Here is a 26,940-nt window from a genome sequence, read left to right as displayed (position 1 = left end):
CCAAAATGCCAGAAGTCCAGTGTCAAGTACCCACAGTCAGTGATGGTCTGGGGTGCCGTGTCAGCTGCTGGTGTTGATCCACTGTGTTTTATCAAGGGCAGGGTCAATGCAGCTAGCTATCAGGAGATTTTGGAGCACTTCATGCTTCCATCTGCTGAAAAACTTTATGGAGATTAAGATTTCATTTTTCAGCACGACCTGGCACCTGCTCACAGTGCCAAAACCACTGGTAAATGGTTTACTGACCATGGTATCACTGTGCTCAATTGGCCTGCCAACTCTCCTGACCTGAACCCCATAGAGAATCTGTGGGATATTGTGAAGAGAACGTTGAGAGACTCAAGACCAAACACTCTGGATGAGCTAAAGGCCGCTATCGAAGCATCCTGGGCCTCCATAAAACCTCAGTGCCACAGGCTGATTGCCTCCATGCCACGCCGCATTGAAGCAGTCATTTCTGCAAAAGGATTCCCGACCAAGTATTGAGTGCATAACTCTACATGATTATTTGAAGGTTGACGTTTTTTTGTATTAAAAACACTTTTCTTTTATTGGTCGGATGAAATATGCTAATTTTGTGAGATAGGAATTTTGGGTTTTCATGAGCTGTATGCCAAAATCATCCGTATTAAGACAATAAAAGACCTGAAATATTTCAGTTAGTGTGCAATGAATCTAAAATACATGAATGTTAAATTTTCATCAGTACATTATACAAAATAATGAACTTTATCACAATATGCTAATTTTTTTGGAAGGACCTGTATTGCCTGGAGCACAATGCAGCAGTATCAGTTTTCTCTCTACAGCAGGTGATATTTTAACAAATGTGTTCCTGCAACAGCCAGTAGAGCTAAGGGCCAGATAGGTGCAAGGTTATTTATTGAGACCTAAGAGGAATGCTGGCAAGGGCAGTGCGTAGCCAGGAAGGAAAGCAGGAAGCTAGACAAGAGATAAGACAACACAGAGATTGCCCCCAAAACACATGGGACAGAGGAAGTCCAGATACAGAGGAAGAAGGACAAGAAGAGGGAGGGCGAGGGAGCAGATAGATTGGAAAACACATTTAGTTAGCGACTGACATCATACTGCTCCAAAATCCAACTTGACACACAGGACAGTTTGAGAGCAAAATAAGGTGGTTTAAAAATGAAGGTCATCCATAGAAAGGAAATAGAAACTGATATTGTTACTGTATTTGATGAGTGGGGATCTTACTTTAGGTGAAGGAAAATTCCCATATTGTTATTATTAATGTAGCTTAAAAGGTTTTAACGAAGAAACAAAATGGACAAAATATATAGGGTCATCTCAGTAAATTAGAGTGTCATCAGTAAGTTACCTTATTTCAGTAATTATATTGCAAAAGTGAATGTCATATAGTATGATTCATTGACACATTTCACGTGATTATTTCTGTTCATTTTAATGATTAAAGGTTACAGCTAATTAAAAAAACCTCAGAATTAGAATATTATATTAAGACCCATAAAAAGGATTTTTAATGCAGAAATTTAATGCAGAAATGTATGACTTTTTTATGACTTTATTGTCATCTGGCCTACACAAACATGGGAATGACATCTGGCTTGACAGATGTCCAGCAGACAAAGGAGGATAAGATACACAAGTTCTTTTGTAAGAAACCTGTTTGTTTACAGAGTTCAGTATCAAGGCCTGTTAATGAAAAAAACGAAAATTGCCATGTGCATATGTATCCACCCCCTTTACAATGAAGTCCCTAAAAAACTTCTAGTACAACAGATTACCTTCAAAAGTTAAATATTCAATGAAATGAAGTCCATCTGTTTGCAAGTGTCACATGATCTGTCAGTATAAACACACTTTTTTCTAAAAAAAAAAGAAAAACAAAAGAAATCCAGAAGCTGCAACGCCACTAAGTAAGAAGCATTGCACCATGAAGACCAAGAAGCTCTCCAAACAAGTCAGGGACTAAATTGTTGAGCAGTACAAGTCAGGATGGGGTTATAAAAAATATTCAAATCTGATTCCCTGGACCACCATCAAATCCATCACCTTCAAATGGAAAGCACAACAAACCTGCCAAGAGAGGGCTGCCCGCCAAAACTCGCCGACAAGGCAAGGAGGGCATTACTCAGAGAGGCAGCACAGAGACTAAAGCTAACCCTAAAGGAGCTGCAGTTTCACAGCAGAGACTGGAGTATCTGTCCATGGGACCACAATAAGCCGTACACCACACAGCTAGCCTTTATAGATGATGGGCCAGAAAAAAGCCATTACTTAGTATTAAAAATAAGAAGGCATGTATTACGTTTGCCAAAAGGGGCACGCGGGCGACTCCCAAATGTATGGAAGAAGGTCAGATAAAACTAAAATTTTATTTTTCACCAAGGAAATGCTATCTCTGACGCAAACCCAACATATTCCATCACCCCAAGAACACTATCGAGCATCATGCTGTGGAATGTTTTTATAAGCAAGGACTGGGAAACTGGTCTGAGTTGAGGGAATTGTGCTAAATATAGGAATATTCTTGAGAAAAACTTGTCAGTCTGGCTGTGATGTGAAACTAGGACAGAGGTTCACCTTCCAGCAGGACAATGACCCGATGCATACTGCTAAAGCAACACTTGAGTGGTTTAAGGGAAAACATTTTGAATGTATTGGAAAGGCCTAGTCAAAGTCTAAACCTCAATTCAGTTGAGAATGTATGGTTAGACTTGAAGATCGCAGTTCACAAGCAAAAAACAATCCAAATGAAGGAGCTGGAGGAGTTTTGCCTTGAAGAATTAGCAAAGCCCCAAGTGGCAGGATGTGGCAAGCTCATAGAGACTCATTCAAAGCAACTTGCAGCTGTAAATGCCGCAAGAGGTGGAGGCAACAACACATGAAAAATGTCAAGCGTACTGAATCCAGGACATCACGTAATACCATCACCTTCTGTTTGTGAAGCATCTCCAAACCAGAGGTGTGAGATGTGAGCTAAATAGATAAAGGAAGTTGCTCTATGGCCCAAAGTTCTCCTTTAAGATGTAAGTTTAGCATTTGATTTAGAAATCAATGTCCCAGAGTCTACAGAAGGGCTAGACAGAATCCAAGCAGCCTGAGGTCCAGTGTGAAATTCCGGGACTCACAGTTTATTTTGGGAGCCATGTCAGCTGATGTTGGTCCACAGTGTTTTATTAGGATCAAAGTCAGAGAGAGTTAGAGGCCTTTATGCTTCCTTCTGCTGACAAGTGTTATGGAGATTTTCAAGTAGGACATGGTACCTGTCCACACGTTCAAAGGTTCCAATACCTGGCGCGGCGTGATGGTGTAGGGGCGAAAGCACGTGACCCTATACAGAGGCTACAGTCCTCGAATGGCGGCTGTCCTGGGTTTGAGTCCCAGACCTGGCGACATTTACCGAACGTCTCCCCCTCTTTCTACCCCTCTTTCCTGTCTACCTACTGTCAAAAATGGAAAAATAGAGGCCACTAGTGCCGGAAATATAAAAAAATAAATAAAAAAAAAGTACCAATACCTTCTTTAATGACTATGGTATCCCTCTGCAGGATTGGCCAGCAAACTGGTCTGATGTAAAGATGAGTGACACCAGAGCCAACCATGCAGTCCACTATTAAAGCAACCTGGGTTTCCTTAAAACCTTTGCAGAGCCACAGGCCGATTGCCTCCATGCCACACTGTACTGACCCCATGGTGGGGAGCTGTCTGTGTGGGTGCTGGGTGGGTCTCCCCTGCTTGGTGCTGGGTGACCTTGTTGCCACAGGTTGGTGGGGGCCCTGTGCCATGTAGAGGCTGGGTCCCGGGCTTTGGCCTGCATGGCGAGAGATAGTGGTGTGGCTGCGTCTAATGTTCTCACCACTTTAACAACCATGCACCTTCAGATGACAAACTCACACACATACACCCAATCAATCAACACACTTGTTTATCCCCCCTCCACCACCAACACCACTACTCCAAACACACACACAAAAACAAAGGTTATGATTACATCAATGTGGCCTGTCTACATTAATGTTGGATCTGGTCTTGATTTAATAACGTCAATCACGCAATTGAAATTCCTTCTTGAGATATCCTTTTTGTAAAGCAAATCTGCCCTGGCACATGCAGGCAACCAGCTTCTCTATATGGTATGCCTGAAATGTCACAACAGGACGTGTGAAAAAAATAAAAGATTATAGAATATTTACAAAAATGTGAGGGGTGTTATCACTTTGTGAGACATTGTAACTCTGTGTATAGGGATCTCTGTATAAATTTCACTTTTAGAATTGATTTATTGAAATGAAACAATATAATATAGCAAACAGTTTAATTATATTCCAAATCATTGAAATGCATATGTTACTAATTTTAAAAGCCATAAAAATATACCTACTTAGAATTACCTATAAACTAACAGTATGCATGTGATCAATAAAGTCACAACTTAAAACGTTGATATTGATGGGTCTGTCCTGCTACAATACAATTTAAAGAGTGTTATGATAAGAGTAAACATGAAAGATTAAAAGTTTATTAGCATCTAAGCAATACCTATTAATATTGCTAGGGTTTTTACTTTGAGTAAAATACCGGATGACAAGGAGTTTCCTGACTTAATTAAAAACATAATACGGCCAGATGGAGGCAGCACACAAACATGAAAACGCTGTGATGACAGCACTGAGTTGAAACTGGAAATACCCAAACAAGGAAGCTCATAAGAATTAGACTTTACATATAGCACAATGTTTTGTAGCACAAGGATTTTCTTTTTGGCAAACTCCGAACAGGATTGCATTAGGATAAGATGACGTTATTATTTCTTTGGGAAACAAAGTTTCCGGAAATCTTTGAGAGAACAAAATAATGGAAACTTCATGTGGCATGTTTTGTCTATCTTAACTAAAACTCAGACAATGGAAGGCGTGCTGTGGCTGAGGGGGAGAACAAATGCGCATTTGATTTGTTATTATTTGTGTAGGAAGGGGTTAAAGAAATAAGCGTTGGGGCTAATGGCACCCTGACAAATTGAGAACTGGGTATATGAACCATGAAATGAACACTGGCAATTTGAAGGCAGGAGGCTTTCAGCACCATGGTCAGCAACAAAGTGCCTGTAACTTCTCACTGCTTGAGTGATGGCATTCACAAGGCAAAAGAGAGCTGGGAAGAACAACAGCCAACACCAAAAAAAAAAAAAAAATCAGATGACTGTGGGAAGGAAGAGAAATATGAAGAAGAGTCAAACCTGGCAAAAACAAACAGAGCAAATTACATTGTTAGGATTTGTAAAGCTTTATTAAACTGTTCGGAATGGAATTGAGCAGGAGAAAATATCTCAAATATGCATTTTCTTTTCCCGGAGTCAGTAAAAGTAGACGTCCTTGCACCTGCCAGTCTGTCTGTCTCCAGGTAAGGTCTGTAAGAGTTTATCAGTGTAGAGCAGAAGGCAGAGCTCAGATAAAGTTAGAGGGAGAAAATAACCTCTACCACCTGGTACCCCCACTGTTTGTTAATGTGATTTTTTTTCATTAATTGTTGTGGTGGTGTGGTATACAACCATTAAACGGTAAATAAGTCATTAACTATGCTTGCTGCCAGACTGCCCTTGTCCAGGACCTGTATTTGTTGCAGAGAAATAGAAGTGGTGGGCTCTGCAGATACAGAGGCCGAGGTTAATGCAGTTGGGTTGATGTCAGACAGCGCAGTTTCTGCAGGAGCATCAACTCTCTCTCTCTCACACACACACACACACACACACACACACACACACAATTTTTAATTATTTTTCCTATGTCAACAAATGTATGAAATAATGATGCAACTATTTCAAGGTTGCAAATAATACAGATGCAAATATTAAACCCAAGATGATTATTTCTTTCTTTCAGGTTTGCTTAGTTTTTCTTTTTTAAAGGTTTTTAATAAGCTATTTATTGGTTCAGACAAACCATCCAACAAATTCTAAAAGACAAACATAACCTCAGTAAATACAAAGAGCTGTTTTCAAATAATAATTCAATATATTAAGGTAAATCAACCTGGTTGTTATGTAATAAAGCATTTGCACACATTTGGAAAATTATGAATTAAATGTAGATATTAAATGTAATATGTTTCAAGATGACACCAGGATCAAGTATCTTGGTGCTTTGTTTGAAACTGATTGTAGGGTGAAGTGGGAGACTGACCATTTGGGGTTTTGTTAGCTGTAATGGTGAAAAATGTTTGGATTGTGATCCTGAGATATGGATCATGACTTATACTGTACATAGGAGGACAAGGCTGATCATCTAATAGGAGTAAAGCTCCTGATCCTCTATACCCAAAGTCCATGTCCCAGTGGGAAGGGATATCGAGATGGGCCCAGTATAAGCTAAAGGGTTGTTATAAACTATATTGCCAAAAGTATCGGGTCATGCCACCAAATCAATGAATTCTGGTGTTCCAATTACTTCCACTGGTACAGGTGTATAAAGTTTAATGTGGAGAAACTTGACTAGCCTGCACTCCTGACCTTAACCTTCTTAACCACCTGTGTTATGAATTAGAGCAGAGGCAGCAAGTTTGGTTTTTTCATCTAACTATGAACACATTACTAAACCTTATGGAAGATTTTTACCAAATAGTTCAAAATGCCCTTGCTGGCAACAGTGGGTCCATCAACAAATTGGACCTTATAGATTGAGAATAGGATGTCATCAAAGTTCATGTACATGGAAAAGAAGACAGACAAATACTTTGAGCAATATAATGTATCTCTTCAGCCCTCGGAACTCTTTGGGATCCCCAGAATGAGCTCGACAGTGTCGCTGGAGAGAGGCATGTATGGGCGTTTCTCTTGGACCTGTTGCCCTCTACGATAACTGCAGGACAACCGATGGATGAAGGGATATTCTTAGAAACCAATGTGTTGCTCATACTTAAAAAATTAACTGCAGGTAAAATTTTTGATTGTTTTATTTAATTATTTATGAAGTCAGCATCTGATCTTCATCATATTTCAGTTATTTTTTTTGTCTTAAAATTCACTCTCATCAACCCAGTCTGAAAGTTTGATCCACACCCTTTTACAGTTTTAATTATCCAAAGTGAAGAAAACTGAATCTTGCCAAACTGCAGTGGATTAAACTAAATTTGTAGGCAGGCTTTCTGAAGCCAGTGATCAAACATCTCTGCTGTCAATGATTAAATGGGAAGTCATAACAAACATGTTGTGTGTGGGCGATAAAGATAATCTTAAAAATCCAAATATTCTGGCTGAACAACATGGTGTCAATTCTTAAAACAGCCAAAACAGATGCCAAAATGAAAACATCCTATTCCATCACTCCATCTGACTCTATGGGGGATGGGAGCTGGTGTTATTTGATAGGACTGTAATTAAAGCCATCTATTCCATTTCACTCTCATACATGTTCACTTTCTAGACCAAAATACAAATCCACACAAACTGAGAAGTGGTGCTTTGTTCCTCCCACCCACCTATAGTCCATCAAAGGTGTGTGTATGTGTTGAGGGAGAGAGGTGGGGGTTGTATAAAAATCATTCTTAATTACACATTTGTCACATGAAAAGCATTGTACCTATTTTCTCTGAGCTCTGGCAGTCTGATTAATTCAGCAACCCTCACATTTTAACGGCTCATTATAAACCAAACTTCTACGCCTCTCTGTCTTTTTTATCAGTGAGTTCCTCTATTCAATTTCTTCTCTCATTCCCTTGGTCCTTGACATTTCCGGCTTTTCGTTCGAGTATGCTGATATCTGTGTGCTTGCTGGATCCACTAGCCACAGAGGCAAGCTTTTCCTTTGGGATTCGGGATCTGACAGCACACAGAGGCTGTCAAAGTCCTATGTTGGCTAGCGATGACAGGACAATTAGAGTGGAGAGGAACACTGTGTTTCTTGCTATCTACCTCTCCAGCTATCATCTGTACTGGCATTCCTGTTGTTTTAGGAGAAGGATTTTGTTGCTTAGGTGAAACTTCACCTTAGACAGTATATTTGTTATTCATTGAACAGTGGTTGCCTAATATCTTAGGAAATAGTTCACATTAAATAGGTTTATATCTTCTGCAAAAATTTCTGCAGATACTCTGTTTGAAGCCTTTGTTGCTGTGACAGAAAACTGAAGTATAACTACGTGAACAGAGCATAGTCTCAGTGTGAACATGATCAGATTACATCCCACACAGAGAAAAGACCAGCCTTTGAACCTCGTGTGTTTTTGCGATAAAACCACAAGACCATATTGTTTCTGGGCACCGCTGTGTAAAAGAAGCCCTCAGCTCACTTTTGTTGTGAAATAGCGCTCGTCCGTTTGATCTATTTCCATCTTGGATTCCTTTGTGAGCTTACAGGAAGGCGCAGGTCCACTGCTTCCCTGGATATGCTAAATCATGGCATCAGAAAGACAAACAACATCTGTTTATTCTCAAACACAACGCTCTCTAGCAGAGCCGCCACCATGGTGAAAATATCACACATGCAGAGCGAACAGAGCAGTGAGGTGTCTCTATCGCAATGTGACCCCCCCATCAAAGTTTTGTTTTAGAGAAAATCTAAAGTGTATTTTGTTCGAAATCTATGAAATAAAAACTGAAAGTAGAGCCAAGTTGTGCATTTTTGTCTGAATACAGTTCCTTGCGAAAGTATTGAAAATCCTTGAGCTTTTCCATGTTTTTTTACTGACACGGCCACAAACTTCAACTGTATTTTGTTGGTCAAATTGTGTTAAATTAGATGACTGCAGATTATAAGCCTGAAACTCATGCAAAATATTTCTTCAGCTCAGAACTAGAGAAAAATTTTGGATGAGGGGTAAAACCAGAAAATAAATCCAACTGCCTTTAATTTCAAAACTTAGGAATGTCTTGTCATGGTTAATATAGAATCCACACCAATGTAAAGCTATTAAAAATAACATTTAAAGTCTGCAACGCTGTGAACAAAGCACACATTTGAAAGAAAGTGATCTGTTTATCTAAGATCCTGGCAAAACTGAACTGTGTTGGTCTACAGGCAAAACATGTATGGGGTAAACTAACACTGCGCATCACCCTCAACGTAGTTCAGACATGGTGATGACAAAATCGTGATGTGGGGATGCTTTCTTCAGCAAGAACAGGGAGGCTGGTAAGAGCTGTCAGATGAATAAATTTTCATTTAAGGGAAATACCGGGAAAAAACTATTAGAGGCTACAAAAACATAAGACTTGGGTGAAGGTTCCTTCCAGCAGGATGGCGACCTTAAGCAACCAGAGCTACAACTGAATAGTTTAGATAAAAACATACTCATGTGCTAAAATAACCTAAATCAAACTGAGAATCTGTAGCAATCTGTAGCAAGTAACTGTTCACAGAAGCTCTCACTGCAATCTGACTGAATGTCAGCCAGTCACCCAAATAAGAATGGGGGAAATTTTACTTACTAGATGTTCAAAGTTGGCAAAGACTTATCCCAAAAGACTTGAAACTGTTACTGCAGCAAAATCTGGTTCTGTAAAGTGTTGACTCAGGACAGCTGGATACAAATGCATGCCACATGCCTTGGTATACTTTTATGACTTATTTTGTCTCATATTCCTTTCAATTAGGAATTATGTGTAAAATCCCAATAAAATACCTTGAAGATTGTGATTTCTTTTTCAAGACACTTTATGTGCTCTGATATTATGCAGATCCACCTTGCACCAGAAACAGTGTTTTTTTTTCTGTCTGAAACATAAGGCCATTACATTACTTTCTCCTAATAGATCAAGTTCATGCCATGCAATTAAATGGAAATTTATATCAGTGAAAGTCTGAAAAAAAAACGCTTACCCTTAGGTATTTCATCTGATTGCCTGTATTAAATTATATCAGCCACATGTTGGTGGAGTGCTGCCAAAGATTAATGATTGAAGCAACATTGGGGGTTACGTGTTGCTGAACTTCAATGATTGCATTTGTGTCTTTGTGCTAGTGCGCCCATCCATAGCTGGTTCTGGTCATTGAGAGATGAAACACTCACACCAGATGTGACCAAGTCATCTCAGAACAGGAAGTTGTATCCCCCAAGGGCTCCTACTCGCTCACACACTTAGTTACGCACACACTTGGTCCAACCAACTTGAATAGATGCTGTTTTTTGTTTAGTGACATCTGACTTTGGCATAAACACCTGCAGACACCATGATGAAGAGGAACCAAACACACACAGAGAGTCCTGCTGACACCACCTCCACAATGTGAAGCTGTGATGCTAGAACTATGCATGGACCACTGCATATCACATATAATCATAAACAAGCCACAGAAACATACCGGTAATGTATCAGCAAGGCCACCACATAATCTCACACTCTATGTGTGTATTAGAGAGTAATCGTGTGTCACCCTCGCCACTGGAGTGACTATAAATGTCTCTCCTCACAGCATGCTCTTTGGGCCACCATGCCACCTGCAGCTAAATCCCCACCTAGTGTTACTGACAGCACATGGAGTAAATTAGACCTACTGCCCTGACCTTGCCATGTGGGGTCAAAGCACAGTCTGAAAGTGTCTCTTTCAAAATGCAGCAACATCACCTGGATCTCTTTTTGGCTTCGGCGCTCACACTGTAATTAAACTAAACAGTCTCAGTAGTAAGACTAGCAAATAAAATAAAAAGAAAAACTTTAAAAACATAATTTTTGGCATAAACCAGTAAATGATTTATTTGTTAAATAATAAAATCAGGACCCTATTAAAGTCGTACAATGTAGAATTTGCTGACCTCAGAGGCCTGTATGTGTTTGCATTAAAAGTGAACTATTGCTGTGTTACAATGCCACACCAGATAAAAACTCAGCAGGCAGCTGGTAGACAGTATTTGTGACTAAGTGATTTGGAACAGCTGTTAAATACGCACTAATGATGTGAACATAAATGAGCATTTCAACTGACAAAGTTGTGTAACATTAGGAGACTTTGCACATCTATATCTAGGTAGTTCTGTATTTTAAAATATGTGAAATAAACCAAAAGCTGACATAATTACGTCTGTTTTCAGCTTTCCCAAGGCACAATTTTTTTAACATAACAATCAGTTTACTATGCGGTTGAAAAGTGTGGTTTGTATCTTGATTTAGGCAGAAATGCTTACAAACTATAAGCAATAATGTAGGCAATAAATTTACTAAATATCTAAGCTTGCTGTACAGCAATACTAATAGTGCTAACTGTCTGGATCTTAAAGTTGAACTGCAAAACTTTCTTTGGTTTGACCATTTAATTATACAATACATAGTGTGTGCTATATTGGAGAAAAAAAATCCCACACACTATAACATTATCACATAACCTACAAGAATGTCTTATTGGAAAATAAAGCCATAATAGTGGGCTGAAAGAATTAAACAATGTGAAGAAGGTATCCAGGTAGAAAGTACCTTTTTTTTCATATTCTATAGCAAAGGCATGACAGCACATCTACCCTAAGTTAATCATTTACTCCTATTCATTTTGCAACGTAATAAAGATACAAACGTTACTGGCGCAACTTCACCGACTCCCAAGGTACATGGAGAGGGACAACAATCTGATGAGATGAAGACTCTAGCAACACATGGAATCCTAGAAAACAACCTATAATACATAATTTGAAAGCTGATTGGTCAGCCTGTTTATGTGTGAATGTGTAACTGGTTTATTTGAATTGTGTTGCTATAATATACTTTTTTATTAAACACAAACTGTTTGGTGTTTTGTAATGATTCTGATGAATACCACAAGCCAAAGCACAATTGTCTGCTAATAAAGTTGTTTGCTGGTATTTCAAGTGTTGCGGGATTCTTCACCTCAACAGAACAGGGATACCAAACAATTATAATAGCTAAAAAACTCACTTTTGCTTAAAAGACTTGGTTAATGACTTGAAAATCAAGAAACCCTGACTGTCCTGGAATTTACTTTGAATCTTCTGAACATTTTGAACTCTCAAAAGTCAGAACTGTGAAGTTCTAAATCAGAAAAAATGAAATAGACTGAAAATGTTGGGATTCCAACATTTTAAAGTACTGCAAAATAAAGCTTCATATTTCTGAACCTCACAGTATCCTCAAAGTATAATAAGAATGCATTCATGATGGGAATATATCTGACCACAGCTGTGCATTATAAAGAAGAGAAGAAGATATGGTAATCTCATTTCCCAGTTGATCTGATCACAAGAACACTGATTTAAGCGAGTAGCACTCATATAAAATAACTTACAAGATTTTGGCTTTACTTTAGATGAGGGATAAAACATAAGATAGTCATTACTGCTGACTGACGATGGCTGTATAGGGAATTTAAACAATCAATTATTTAAAACTGCATTCAAAAAGAAACCCAGATATTAGATAAAGAAAATCTTAAATGCTCCAAATTAAAGCCAGACACAGCTTGGACATATTTGAAGGTGTTCTTTTGGATTGAGGCCCACAGTTCACTGTGATATAATTTGTTTTATTAACATTTTAGGATGAACAGAAAAGGAAGTTAAAGGTGCCCATTTAGAAAACTGCATAAAAACCAAAGGTAGCCTTTTAAAACCAAAAGATGCCACTATTACACCGTCACCTGGAATCTTTAATCTCTCATTATCTGTATTTGTACTTGTTTAAGCACATTAGTCACGTTCAATTTAAAAACAATCAAAACATATTTTACACATTCAAGAAGTGATTTTAGCTACTTTTCAATAGATTTATCTGAATTAAAAGAAGAACGTTAAATTATGCCACCTGTTGACTAAACAATTGCCCCATTGTTGTCCCTGAATGACCTTAGATTTAGGCAGGAATAGTCCAACCTGGTCCATCATACAGGCAGAGAGTAAACTGAATAAAAAGGGACATTTGTTTGAATACTTTGTAGCCCTTCACCTCATAGGGTGTATATTAAAATAGCAACATGTCAACAGCATCCCTGAACAATAAAGCAGCAGCCAATAGACAGTTTGGTCCATCAGCACACTGTTAAATTACAGCCATGAGCGCCCCCCCCCATCCCCGCTCTAGATCTAAACTCTCATCTCTAGCACCAGGAGAACAATCTGCCGAGTAATTAGCCTCCACCAACAGACAGTTACAGAGAGAAGGAGGACGTTTGGCTTGATTAAATTATTAAACCACACAAACAAAAGACAAAAGCAGCATCAAAGAGGCGCTGTGGCTCTCCTTCAAAGCTCCTCGCTGTTCCCTAAATACAGAATACACAAAACGTGCTCTCCCAAGCCACTGGTTGGCATAATTGACTAAATGTGTGCATTTGAGCAGAAGTCTGTGTCTGTGTGTGTGTTTGCTGTGATTGGACTCAGTGCTCCAACTGCTACCTACAATAAGCAAGTGGTTAATGACAACATAATGCCTCGAACCCCCCAAGCCCCTCCCGTCCTCGGAACCCTCAACAGCAACATGCCTTACATGTCTGCACACATGCACATTAAACAATACTGTAATTACAACATTTATAACTCCCCATTGCTTTGGGTGCCTCCCCAAACACCTACCCAGAAATCTGTGAATCTGGAATTGAATTTAGCCCAAGTTGTGGGCTGCGTTGGCATGAAAAGACTATTTGATTAGAACGGCAGTTGTTTCATTTGTGGTGCAGCAGATTGCAGAGCCTCTCTATCCGGTGTGCAATCTGTATTCATTACTCGGTGTAAAAGGATGATCCATGTCCTGACACCAGACTCATCATTTCATGCAGATGCACAGCAGCTCCACAAGGCCCTTACCAAGTCCCCATAAAAAGCCTCCTGCTGGAACCTCAGCAATTCCCTTCTCCTCCTTTACTCTTACAACGTTCTCCTTCATTCCTGATCACTTTTCTCTCAAAACTTGCAGAATATACTTGGATAAGGAAAACTCTGACACACAGATGCCAAGATGGATGTTTACATGTGAATCTCTAGCACGTAAAATATGCAAATCAATGGTAATAAATCTGAAATATTTGATTCATTTAGAAAATGTAGAATTAAAAATCAGTTGTAATAAAGCATTGCCTTATATCAGCATCATACTTAAGTTTGAAAAAATAGACATATATGTTCCACAAACATATTTTCACAATTGATGGTGAGCTCATGACTGTTTCTAGCTATCAAAAGGCAAGAGGTGGGGTACAGTGACATGTAGTTAGGGTGGGCAGGGTTGGCTATTTGCAGAAATAAGAAAACACAAATGTTTGTTCACTTCTTTTACAGGTTACAAGTTACAATATAATATAATGACTTTAAGGCAGCATTGAAACCCTAGGTTCAAGCAGAGACTAGTAGAAATAACCCAACATTGCTTTCTTCTGGTTAAACTGACAGCTGACTGCGGAAGTGAATCAGTCCGGTGTTTTTGCTGGAGTCAGAGCACAGGTAGACACGGCTGTGATGTATTTTAGCATCTCATGTTATCCGACGGATTTGCTGGAGCATGAACAATGGCAGCCTGTTATGCTGTGCTTTTTAAGTTCAGTGAAAAAGCAAGAGGACATCCATAGTGCAACTAAAGTTATTTTTCCGATTTTATTTGAAAAATAATGGAAGAACAGACGCAGAGAGTTCATTTTCAGAGAAAGAAAATCTATCTTTAAATCATGGCATCCCTCACAAAACACCCACATTATTATTTGTGGATCTCTATGATGATATGGATAGCCTCAGATTGCTTTATAATCATTTCAATTCCCTGGTTGTTACAACTGATGTTAATATTTAGATGGCATCAATTAAAAGGAAGAGGTTTTGCACATTTATACAGTGCTCTACAGTCTTTGAATATTTCTGGCAATACATCTCATACCTGCACTTTTTGGTGTTTTTCCCAAATTTTTCTGAGTGCGCATTTTGAGATCTGGTGATGGTTGTTGAGTAATGTTAAAAATACATTTATGTTTAGATTGTCTGATTGACTTGTTTTAACTATATAAGAAAGTTAGAACTGTGTCCTCTACTTGAGATGGATTGATAAATGCATAATAATTTGGGCAAACAATAATGCAAGCAGTAGGCACCCAAGCGTAAATGTACAAGTCTATGGCTATGTTTTTTGTTTTATATTTTGGTGTTCTGAGATAAATAAATAAATAAACTGGTGAGGTACAACATGCCAGTCCAACACAAATACAAGCACAGCAGAGACAACAGATTTTACAAGATTGTAGAGGAATCCTGACACACCTAAGGGCAACTTGGATGGGTCAGTTAACCTAAAAATGCGTGGTTTTGGACTGTTGGAGTCAGCTGGAGTACCCAGCTGGGTCTGTGCTCTTGCAGTTTTTCAAATTTATTTCTTTTTTCAGTAGGTTAGTAAACTAGGTCCTTAAACATCCAAAATACCTTAAATATAAAAAGTTTGGCAAGCGGTTTTATGTGATCACTTGATTGCTTTGTTGCCTTGTATGCTATCTTAAGAAAATGTGTTAAGTTTAGCTGCATTTGACTGTTCTAAACTCCAAAGATGGCTATCTTGATTGGCAAAAACAAAGAAACAATCATGGATGTTTTCACAGGTAAATAAGGCCCTACTTCAACAACAATAGACCTGGAGTTTAAAAACATTCTGCTCGTTTTTTATGTTTTGTTTATCTGTTTTATTGTCAAAGAGAACTATGGAGGACTCCAGGGGTACATCATGGTACAAAACTAAAGCACTTGGCATATGTATTCAGTATAACTTTTACTTTATATTTTTGAGTCTTTTGAAAATGAGAGCTATAAGCTCAGTATAAGTGTCTGTTGTTTTAATAAAAAATATCTGAATGCATTTTAAAAAGCCTGTGTTATTTCAAAGCATGTTCCTAATCTCTGCTCCTTCCTTTTAAAGCGTCTCAAACTAAAAATAAGGCAATGAATTTTGATAAGGAACCTTGCATCAGCAGAGATAACCCAGGGAAAATTCATTCTGGTATCAGGAGGACAATTTGAAAATTCATTCTGTGCTTTTGTCTAAGCCTTTATGAACTGATCATTGGAGCATCAGCTCTGACAATTAAGAAACATGCCTTTAATAAAACACAGTAACTTGTGATACCATACCTCCCTGACAAAATGACTCAGGTTTTGGTCCTTTAAACATTTCCTTCACTTCCTTCAGTGCAGTGGAACTATGATTGTCAAGTTTCTCGGTATATGTGAGGTGTGTGTGAAGTCAAATAATCCCTTTGCCAGACTAAATTGACTTTTTTAGTCTATAAACAGGGGTAGTTTGGAAATGAACTTTCAAAGAAGAAGAACAACAAGCAAGGGATACATGCCTATCTATCATGAACCATATGCTGCACAAGCAGAGAGAACAGAAAAGAAAATGCAAACAAGAAAATGAAGAAAGACCCAAGAAGGACCAGATATCCAGTTGTGAAGCGCATAAGTGAGTTTGTGCTTTGGAGTCTAATCCCAACGCTTTATCAAATAAAATCTCCAAGAGGAATGCTCGATGTGGTAATCTTACAAGCAACTGCCACCAACCAGCTACATGCTGTCCATGTCCGTGCAACGCCAGTGATGATTAGCCTATGTTCAGCCAGTGGTCCTCTCTGGAGACCTGTCTGTCTTTGTACCACTGTCTGCTGGAGGACATCACAACTCAGACATGACGGCGGAGGGATGAAAGGGACACAGGGGGAAGAGCAGAGGTGGAACAGACAGGCGTGAGGTTGGCGAGGTGATGTGACTGTAAAACCTGCACAAACCTTTGAGCAGAAGAGGAGTTTATGATAAACCACATGAAAATAGCAGAAACAGACTTTCCAACATTGTCCAGAGCCAATTGAACAGCAGGATCAAATATGAACCTCTTTAATGAAGGCTATTGATGGTCTAAACCACAACCAATGGGTAAAAAAATAATAATGTGTCACTGCAGTACCATAACTAAACTGGTGTTGCATTCTGTTGTTGAGTATATCTTTTCAAAATCACACTATCCTGCTACAACTTGTAAACCACTGCTCACATAGAATAAGTGGCAAACAAAAAGGAAAAATTAAACATGTTCCTTGACACAGATAGTTTGTTGCATTTAATTATGAGTAATTGATTTCACACTGTTTAGTAGGCAAACAATCAATCTACTGTTGATTTTGGAACTAGTGCAATAGTAAAAGTATCAAAAATAGCACAGTAAATATATTTTAAAGCCTTTATATGGCTCTTTGACATAAGAAACAAAATAATGACCTTTATGTAACCTGTAGACGAAAATATAAGAGCTCCTAATTTCCTCCTTTATTTTTATGGTATTCACATCAGAATTAGATTAAATCATGGTCACCACAGAACTCCATAATGAATTAATCTGGGTGTACATCTGTAAATAAAGTATATTGAACAGATGGCTTAAATGCAAGCAGGCATAAAACAGGGTAGATGCACAAATGAGTTAATTAATAATTAAAACGACAACTTACTAAACGAATTAGGAAATTAATTACAGAAAACCCAGAAACAGAAACAAAGAGTTAAAACATTGGAACAAGCAAAGGGTGAGTGAACCAGGGAAAAACATATACTGGGCGGAATAATAACTGGGATGAGCAACAGGTGAGACTAATAGGGTGGAAAAAAATTAAAGGGTAAAACAGATGACAACCGAGGGAATCTAAAAGGGACAGAATGGCTAAACAGAAAAAAAAAAGCAGCACATAACCCAGAAAACAAAACAATCACTAAGTAGAAATTCACTCAAAAGAGATTAAAAATACAAAATCAAAAGGTGACAAAAAACTAAAAAACAGAAAGTGAATAAGTGGTAAACAGAGCACAGTGCACAAAGGGAACAGACTACTAAAAAACACAGGCACTATGGTCTATAAAAAGAAACAGAAACTAAAGAATACTCTAAACTAATTCTAAAAGCAAAGATTTAGAGTTAAAGTTGTCAAAATACATCATAAACAAAAACCCTGGATTTTTTTTTTTATAAATCATTCAAATCTCATATTTAATATAAAATCCATGGTGATTGATATGTCTACTTCTGACTGCAGCTGTATGTAAAATTATGTATAATTATGCTTGTGGTTCTGAAGAATAAAGTTGAATTTTTAAAGGACAGTAACATGTACTTGTGTTATCTGTTTTAAATTCTATACTTTATATACTTTTAAGTGCTATACCATAAGTGTGCCAATTTATTAGGAGTAAAAATGTACCTGTAAGACAGAATCTGATACCTGTACAGGGTTTACACTATAGATAGATTTAACACATCCAGGTACCTAAAAAATCCTTTTGAAAACCTAGGAGAAGCCCCAGGTTGTTTTTATCAACATTTTGACAATAACTGCAGCAAATGTGGACTGAAACAGTTGAAGCAAATTTGTTCCACAAAATGTTTAGTGGGCAATGTGCCAGGCAGAGCTGGGATTTTAGCACAATTCAGCCAAATGTACCCAAAACTGTGCCAAATGTGTTTTCACATAAAGGGAATCTGGTCAAATAAAAGTGCTGATTTTTATTGGAGTCCTTCTGCATATGACATAGCCTTTGCTCATGACATTTACCCTGTTTATCATCAAAATGTGCCATTGTGCGGGCATAAAATCAATTTATGTCTCAAACTAGAGGAATTTTATTAAAAAAAAGAATAATCCATGACAAACTTTGTAAATAATCCAAAAGCAGGGTAACACAAGAAGAAAAGCAAATCAGGTGTGATGGCAGGGATAGAGATCAAGTATGTAAAACCTGTCAAACAATTAAAAGAAAACTGATAAAGATTAAATACTTTAGGAAGGTATTGTAGGAATTAGGAAAAGATGAGGAGATTAACGGTTGATGTGCAGCAGTGAGGGAGCAGGAGACCAAACGTAACTGAGGATGGGTGACTGTAATAAATACTAAAACAGAATATAAACAAGGGAAACAATACTTAAACACAGCATATTTGACAAAAATCTTGACCAGGAATCCACCAGAAACAAAAATCCAAAACATGACACAAAACTCAAAATCAAAGTGACAAAATTATATTCTTCTTCCCAGAGGTCACATAATTTTGCAGATATCCTCGACAATAAACCAGACAGTGGTAAGTCACGGCACATTTACACAGTAAGTAGTTCTCTTTCTCTTTTTTTAGAGGATTTCTGCGATATCACTTCGGATTTACTTTGCAAATTTAGCGAAACCAGACAACGGTTTAATTTATAGCAATTTCCTACACCATACTACTAAAGGTGGCAGCTACAGGAAAGGAACATCAGCTGATTGATATCACCAAGGCAGGATCTATAATGCTTCCATGATAGTTTTAACATTCTTTAAAATGATAAACACATACATGTAGGGGAGCATTGTCAGAAAAGGTGAAACACGCACAGCTCTTTGGGGATTCTACGTAACACATGGCCTATTCTTCTTCGGTTCATTCTTTTCTCCTATTATGGAGCGTAAATGCCTTACACTGTGCCTTCTCTTACCGAGCGAGGCTTACAAATCACCCCTGCAGCGGTTTGAGGAGTTGAAGGCACACGGTGCGAGGTTTTACAGCTTGTCTTCTATGAATGGCTCCCCGAAGGCTCCTATGGTAATAGTTCACAGCCGTGCCCTTCACAGAGCCTGACATCAAACACACCCCTAAAGCAGAATGGAAAGGCATGTCAACTTACTCAGAGGAGTGTTATGTCTACTCACCGATTGGTTTCTGATCATAGTTTGGGCCAGGGAAAGCCGGAGTGAAATACTGGTACAAGGAATTTACAGGTCAGATCAACAGTTTTGGGAGTGGAGGCAAACCTTTTACACAGATCCCATTTTAACAGCATTGTTTAATTTAGTTTAAAGTAAAGGAGATATTTCTTTAAATTACTATATCGATACTATGCAAATCTGAAAGAGGAAATCATTTTAGATGAGAACAAAGTCAACAGTGACTCTGATATCTTCTATCCAGACGAATTCTGGTACAGTTTCCACTTTTATTTAAAGCATCTGTAAATAGAAAGTATACAAATACACTGCTTGCACCTGAACAAGAAAAAATAAAGAACATGCTCTACGACATATTTGTAAAATGTTAATTTCGGCCTTTTTTTTACTATTCAGAAAGAAAGCATGTAGAAAAGGCTGAGCAATGGTTGAAAATAATTTGAGAGCAAAATATTTTTGTTAAGTATTGCAATGACAACATCAGCTGTCAAAAATTCACATTTTCCTCCCACATCACTTTCTCATCTGTCCTTATGCTGCTCTGAATTCTCCTCGAAACTATCTTTGGATAAGTTAGCGTAAGGATGAAAGATTTTATTGGCATCCAATTTGTTTACACTTAGAATACAATTGCTAACAAATATTGCATTTCACCCAGTAGGTTGTGGTATTAATACTGCACACACTGCTGTTGTGATGATGATGATCATATATTTGCAATAAGTTGTGAAGCCCTAGTTCAGAGCCCGCGGCGCAACAAGCATGAGTGTGTTCTTCACGGGTGCCCAAATTACATACAGTTGCAGAACTAATAGAGGAAATTCATCACATAAGAAGGTGAGTCCAGAACACTACACTTTAAACCCCATTTATTACATCTACACCTCTATAGACAGTCACTCAACCCCATCAGACGGTTCTGCACTAAAATCTTTTATGACTAGTTTTAAACAAAGACAAAATTATTATAGAGTCAACATTTCAAACTTCCTTTAGCATCTTACATTAGCTATTAGCATTGCTAGCATTACTAATTGTAAAAAACAGTCACAAGAGGTATTCCCTTAATTATGTAGACCAGGGGTGTCAACGCCAATATTCAAGGGGTGGAGTCCTCCTACTTTTAGACAAGTTTGTACTTCAACACACATTAAACAAATAGGTAGGTTATTAAAAGGACTCTTTGAGAACTTGACTGAATTTAAGAATTTTAATTCAAGCGTTTTGGGCCAGGGAGACATCTAAAAATTGCAGGAAGCCATCCGTCGAGGACTGAAGTTCAACAACCTTAATGTAAATCTTTTCCTTAACTTCGACTTCTCCAAAAGATTTACAACACTTCTAAATTCATACTGATTTATGACAGACAATGAGTAAAGCTCAAACATATAAAACAAATGAACTTTGCTGTTCACAGTAGTTGGACCCTTCCTGTTATCTACTGAAGTTGGATCTGGGCCAATTCCCCATATCACCAATTCAACAAAACATGTCAATGGCCTGTAAAAATCGAAGTGCTACGAAACAACCAAAACTGCAAAACAAAATGGTGAAAGCATGGAATGATCAGCACGCCCACTGAAGTCTTCCTCTCTGTTGTAGTAGCCTAAATAAAGAGCCAACATGTCTTCCTAAAAAAATAAAAGTTTATTTTTCAATTCTGAATTTTGAGGTTTTGCACTTCCTCTCATTTTATTTTTAAACACTCTCACCGATATTGACAATAGCTCATCTTAAGCTTTCTTCTAGCGATAAAAACTTCCTAATCGAACAGTGCTGCAGTTAGTGGGAGTTGGTAGCAATATGACGCATACCTGATTAGACAATGATTGTCCAAAGAAGGTTAGTATCGGTAAAGCTGAAAAAAGACTGATTCAACTCACGATTTCTTGGTGCATCTCTACTGATTACTCTAATCTTCTCCATATCCTGGAATAAATGCATCTTTCAAAGTGATTTTAAAAGGCAAACAGGGGAGCTTTGGGTACTGTTGCTTTTAGTGGAGTTAAAACTGATGGTTCTAGAAAAATCATGGCTCAACCACACAAGAGGAAAAGAACAAGCTACTCTGAGCTGGTAGAACAGTGCACAAACAGCAAGCACTATTAAGGAGCGATACAGAAGTGTTGAAGGCAAGTCCCTCGGCAGGGCCAAGAACATCCTAAGCATTAGAACAGTAAGTAAACAGATCATAAAGCTAGTCACTGAGGGAGCAGAAGATGCTTCTAGGTGGCTGTCGCTCAAAAAAAAGGGTTGAGCTAATCAATTCTGTGTTTTTGTTTCAAAATATTACTGATTGGAATCATTACTGTTATTATTGTACAACTGCAAAACTTAATGAAAACGATGTAGAAAAGATACATATTTATCGGGTACGTTTCAGTGGTTTGACTATGAGCAGTGAGTGATTTCAGACCAAAAGGACTAAATTTGAATACTTTTTGTCAACCCTTTTATTGTCATTTCAAAAACTACCACAAAATATCATGATACAATTTTAAGTCTATATTGGCTATCCAAGGTCCACTGGTGCCAAGGTGCATTAGATGATGTACATTACAATTAAAGTGGTCACATCTTAATCAGAAGACATGTGATTTAATCCCTGGACCTGCAGCAGGCAAACAACTCCTTAATGTTCTCATTTACAAAGACTTGTTTTAAAGAATATTTCTCTTAAGGCTCAATTTAAGGTACCACCAGGGTTGTAAAATGTTTTTGAACATGTCTATAATTGACACAAGTAATATAATGCACAGTATTTTAGCATTTAAGTAGCCTAAAATATCCAAATAAGGACTAAACAGAAAACATAGATGAGGAAAGAAAGGATGTTGGTATTCTGTAGATATTTTGTCATCCTCAATAAAACGTCTATGTCTGCATCATGTTTTACACAGTTGTGACTTGAATTTAAGCATGCCTAAGAGTTGAGTGGTCAGTTTGTCCCGGTCAATGCAACAAACTTAATCAGAATTAGTCTTAGCTTCTTGAGGTAAGTGAGTGGTTCGATAAACACAAAAAAGAAAGACATACAAAAAAGAGACATCTATCCATCCAGCCACCCATCATAACCGGTGCTACGCTGAAGCCAATTTCCACAAAGCTGCTAAGCTGATTGAGGCAGACCAAATCTGTTTCACCAGCTTAAATTCCTTCAAAATGGCCATCTCACTTCCAATATCACGGGCTTTTACTGTTCCCCATTCCCTTGGCTCAGGCTGAGTGTTAGCAAGGCTTAGCTGGATGAAACACTCCAACAGGCCAGTTCTTTCCTGGAACCCGCTGATATCTTTATAGCGCAGTCTCTTGCTTATACAGTAGCTACACTTGGTTGGATTATTTGTTCAAGCTTTTACTTTTGGACTGTTTACTTTTCTGCTTATTTTTTGTTTCATATGTTCATTTCTGGTGTAAACTAAAGGAGATTTATGTGAACTCATATTATTCTAGACATAGTGAAAAATCTAATCACGGTGCCTGTACACATTTCATGAACGCTCCTTGAAAAATTGCAAAGGCAGCACTTACCAACAACACCTTCTACTGTTATAGATTAAAGTCACAGAAGACCTTTTAGAGAAAGGAAATTGGACAGATAAGAAACAGCTTCTAATAAAAAAACTTGTTAAAAAGTCTGTAGGGACGGCAGTAGTTTGTGCCACCACACCTGTTTAGGCTGCATGGGGGCTTCTTCTTCCATTTGTTTTCATATGTGTACATGATATTAAAACAGATCTCCAATGATCATTGTTATTCCTCAGCTTGGTTGATCTCTGTTTCTGTCCTACATGTTTTCTGTCATTTTGCCTTTACAGCAAATATCTCGTTGGTCCAGGTTGGAGCCTGACGGTACTGGTCTATCTGGCCTGGGATCGATTCAGCTCCGAGCTGAGGCCTCCCATTCATCTCAGTGCCATAAAATGTGATTAGTGCTGACTACAGCACTGCGGGGAGATGGGCTGATTGGCCTGATAGCCTCAGATAGGCAGGGCTGGACAGTCAACAGAACAGCAGCAGCAACAAAACACAGGATTTACCTCAACTGAACACTTTCCTTATTACTGCTTCCTTTTCATGTCACCTCATTTCTGCTCATTTTAGAAAATCTAGATTTTTTTCCATCTTAATTACACCCCTTCTCTTAGTGTGTGCAACCAGTTTTAAGCTTTCTATCTTTCTCTTTTCTCTCATGTTATTTTAAACTCTACAGGAGCTGTTACCCATACCTAAATGCCAACATTGTCAGACTGTTTATACTGAAACAAAATGTTCACATTTTTTGTTGCACTGTATCTCTGAGGCATGTGACTGCCTCTGTCAGCCAATCACAGGCACTGAGTTTTCCAGTGGCTGACTCAGGTTCAGAAACTGACAAGAAGTGAGGCAGAAAACAGACGACAACTTCACGTCTGAGGAGAAACAAGTGGTGTTATGAAAACAGATTTTAAATCCGTTGAGATGTGGCAAAGGACATTCAGAAAGAAAATTTGACAGCTAGTGCTGCCCATAAGGTCAGTGAAAGCATAAAACTGTGAGAAACCTTTTTTCTGTTCTCCTTAAAAGACACTGAGTTTAATGTTGTTGAACAGGGTTCCAGTGGAAACAGAATCTGGCATCAAGTGACAAAATATGTGCTAAATCTGACATAACAAAAGCAATACCAGTTGATCGAATCATTATTAGGTAATATTTTTATCATCAATTATTTTAATAATAAAATTACTTTACCTTAAAGCAAAGTTTTCCTTAAAATACTCTACAAGCCAAATGTTCAGATGTTTAAAAAACTATGACCTAAAACAGAATTTGGGACAAAGTTTTGTACTTTTCTAAGTTATTAATTAAGAAAAATTATCTAACAGTACATACTTGGTATCCAATAGACCTGTTTTCAATGTACAAACTATATCTAGTCCTTATTAAGTAAATGTGCATTCATAGTCGTGATCTATCTGGTCTAGAAGTGGTCTGAGCTTAGACTTAAAATTAATACATCATAAAGTTCAGAAGAAAGCCAAGAACAGAAAGCATTAACCAAAACTAAAAAGACACCTTGATTTAGTTTAGAATTATGAACTAATTAAATGCTCTTATCATTTCTGTGATTTTCTGGTAATAATATCAATGTGCAGATTTGTTTTTGTCTTATGAGCAAGAATAATGGTAAATATTCACAGATGGCAGTTTTCTGGCCGATCACCGATTACGATTTTTATAAAGCCTGACCTGCCAATTCTGATTTTGGTCGATATGGATTTTTTTTATAACTGACTGTCAGGTGTTAAAACATCACAATACAAAGTTTTATTTTATTGAAAAACATTGAACGATACCCGTGAAAAGATACAAACTTGTTTTAACTGAACATGAGGTACTACTAGAGCATTGCAGTGCCTTTAGTCTTTCATTTTTCACATTTTAAAAAGAAACTAAACTTGCTCAATAGGTTATACAAGTAGATAAGATTGGCAGATAAGATCAGTGGATAAGATCAGAGTCACGTGTAAGTATTGGATCGACCGGCTGGCTGATCAATCGATTCATCCCTAGTAAATATGGCAAATTATTAACACATTTACAATGTACTGATGGATAGCCACATGCACTTCAATCTAAACTGTATATGAACCACTTAGATATTCTTTAGATGTATTCTCAACAAAGCTACGCTCATTGGTTTTAGGAAGCTGGCAAATATTACAACTTTTATTTCAAGAGGACATTACCTCTTTGTGCTGCAGCAACACCAACTAAATATTACCAGGTATGTTGGATCCGTTGCACACATTAAATTAAACTGAAGTCAAGTTTTTTTTTCTTTGCCAATCAGAAAGAATAAACCTTATTCATTTTAAACAAAACTTCAGTGTCAAGTAAGCAAAAACATTTAATTGTATCCATGTTTTACTTTATTTCTTTATCTGTTTGCAAAATGTTTACATTTTGTTTATTTGATTAAAGATGTGTCATTTTAATTTGACTTTTTCTACCATTTAGATCTTATTATAAACAAAAATTATGTTTGAACAATTTATTTGTCTTATGGTAGAAATACATTTTAAGTGTTCTAGAAATTGTGGGTTCATATTGTTTATATCTATCTCTATTATTTTCTAAATTATGACTGATACACCATTTTTCATACTAATAATTTTGAATTTTTTGGTGAGACTGATGATTGTTTGCATGGTTTTTGCTTTGCTTTTATTTCTGTAAAACACTTCCTGTTAAAGTGCTCTATAAATAAAATCTGTAATAAGGATTGACTGATTGTTTGAAATATATTTTTGTTGACCGTTTCTTGCATTTCTTTTACTTAAATTAGGTAAAAATCTGATGATTTTCCATATGTGTGCAGACATAATGAAAATACACATATTTTCTCAAGACCAAAGATATGACAAAACATTTGTTTCAGTCTGTTTGACCTGGGTGAATAAGGCAACAGAAAAATCACAGTGATGACTGATGACTGGCAACACCAAACAAGATCAGATGATCCTGACCTGTGTCTCCCGGACGTTCTCCACAGTGAAGTTAAACCAGACTCTGAAGCGTGGGTTGCAGGTGTCAGGTCGAATGAAGAGGTCGAACTCAAAATCACTGATGTAGTCTACACGGCCCAGATTCCCTGCAAACAAAGCCAAGCAGCTTACATCAGTATGTTGTAGACAAGAGTTTTCACAAATCATGGTTAATTATTTTCTCTGTTGTACAAAAAATTTCAGAAGCATACAATATTAATTAAAGGAACTATTTTCAAGACTCAGCTGTCATAGAAGTCTACACAATGACTGAATTTTATTTATTTTTTTGTTATCAAAACGAGTTAATGAATATCACCTTATGCGAAAACTAATCCAATGTTACTTTTAAGTTACTTAAAAGTAAATTATAGGTTAAATCTAAAACCTCTGTAGCTTGTCAAAGCGGTAATGAAGATAAAATTTCTGCTTATTACTGTTTAATTTTGTTTTATTGAATTACCAAAGTAAAAATGCATATTAATTCATGTTGCACTTACAGTGCAGAATCTTTGGCTTAGGTGAGCAAAACCTATAGAAATAAAACTATATTTGAAAATCTTAACAATATTACCTAGTGCAACATGAATTTTCTTCATACTTATTTTTTTCTAAAGTTGCTTTGTTCTTCTGCAACATCTGTATTACCCACAGTGAAACACTGCCGAAATAAAATATTACAAAGACAGGAATCTCAAAAAACCTGAAAAATTTATCAAATAATTAATTAAATGTGATAATACAGAAACACGCTACAACTGTTTTATAACAATAAGTGTAT

General features: G+C 37.4%; 1 protein-coding gene across 1 annotated transcript in view; it reads right to left on the bottom strand.

Moving 5' to 3' along the window:
- agbl4 (AGBL carboxypeptidase 4) overlaps nt 1-26,940 on the bottom strand; it is a 479,295-nt gene that overhangs the window by 424,907 nt on the left and 27,448 nt on the right. The window contains exon 3 of the mRNA XM_047374823.1: nt 26,142-26,266. Coding sequence (XP_047230779.1) covers nt 26,142-26,266 — 125 coding nt within the window. The remainder of the gene's footprint in view (nt 1-26,141; nt 26,267-26,940) is intronic.

Source organism: Girardinichthys multiradiatus, chromosome 9 (assembly GCF_021462225.1).
Source record: "Girardinichthys multiradiatus isolate DD_20200921_A chromosome 9, DD_fGirMul_XY1, whole genome shotgun sequence".
NCBI lineage: Eukaryota > Metazoa > Chordata > Actinopteri > Cyprinodontiformes > Goodeidae > Girardinichthys > Girardinichthys multiradiatus.
The sequence above is the reverse complement of the archived record's forward strand: the minus strand, read 5'-3'. Positions and strand labels throughout refer to the sequence as shown.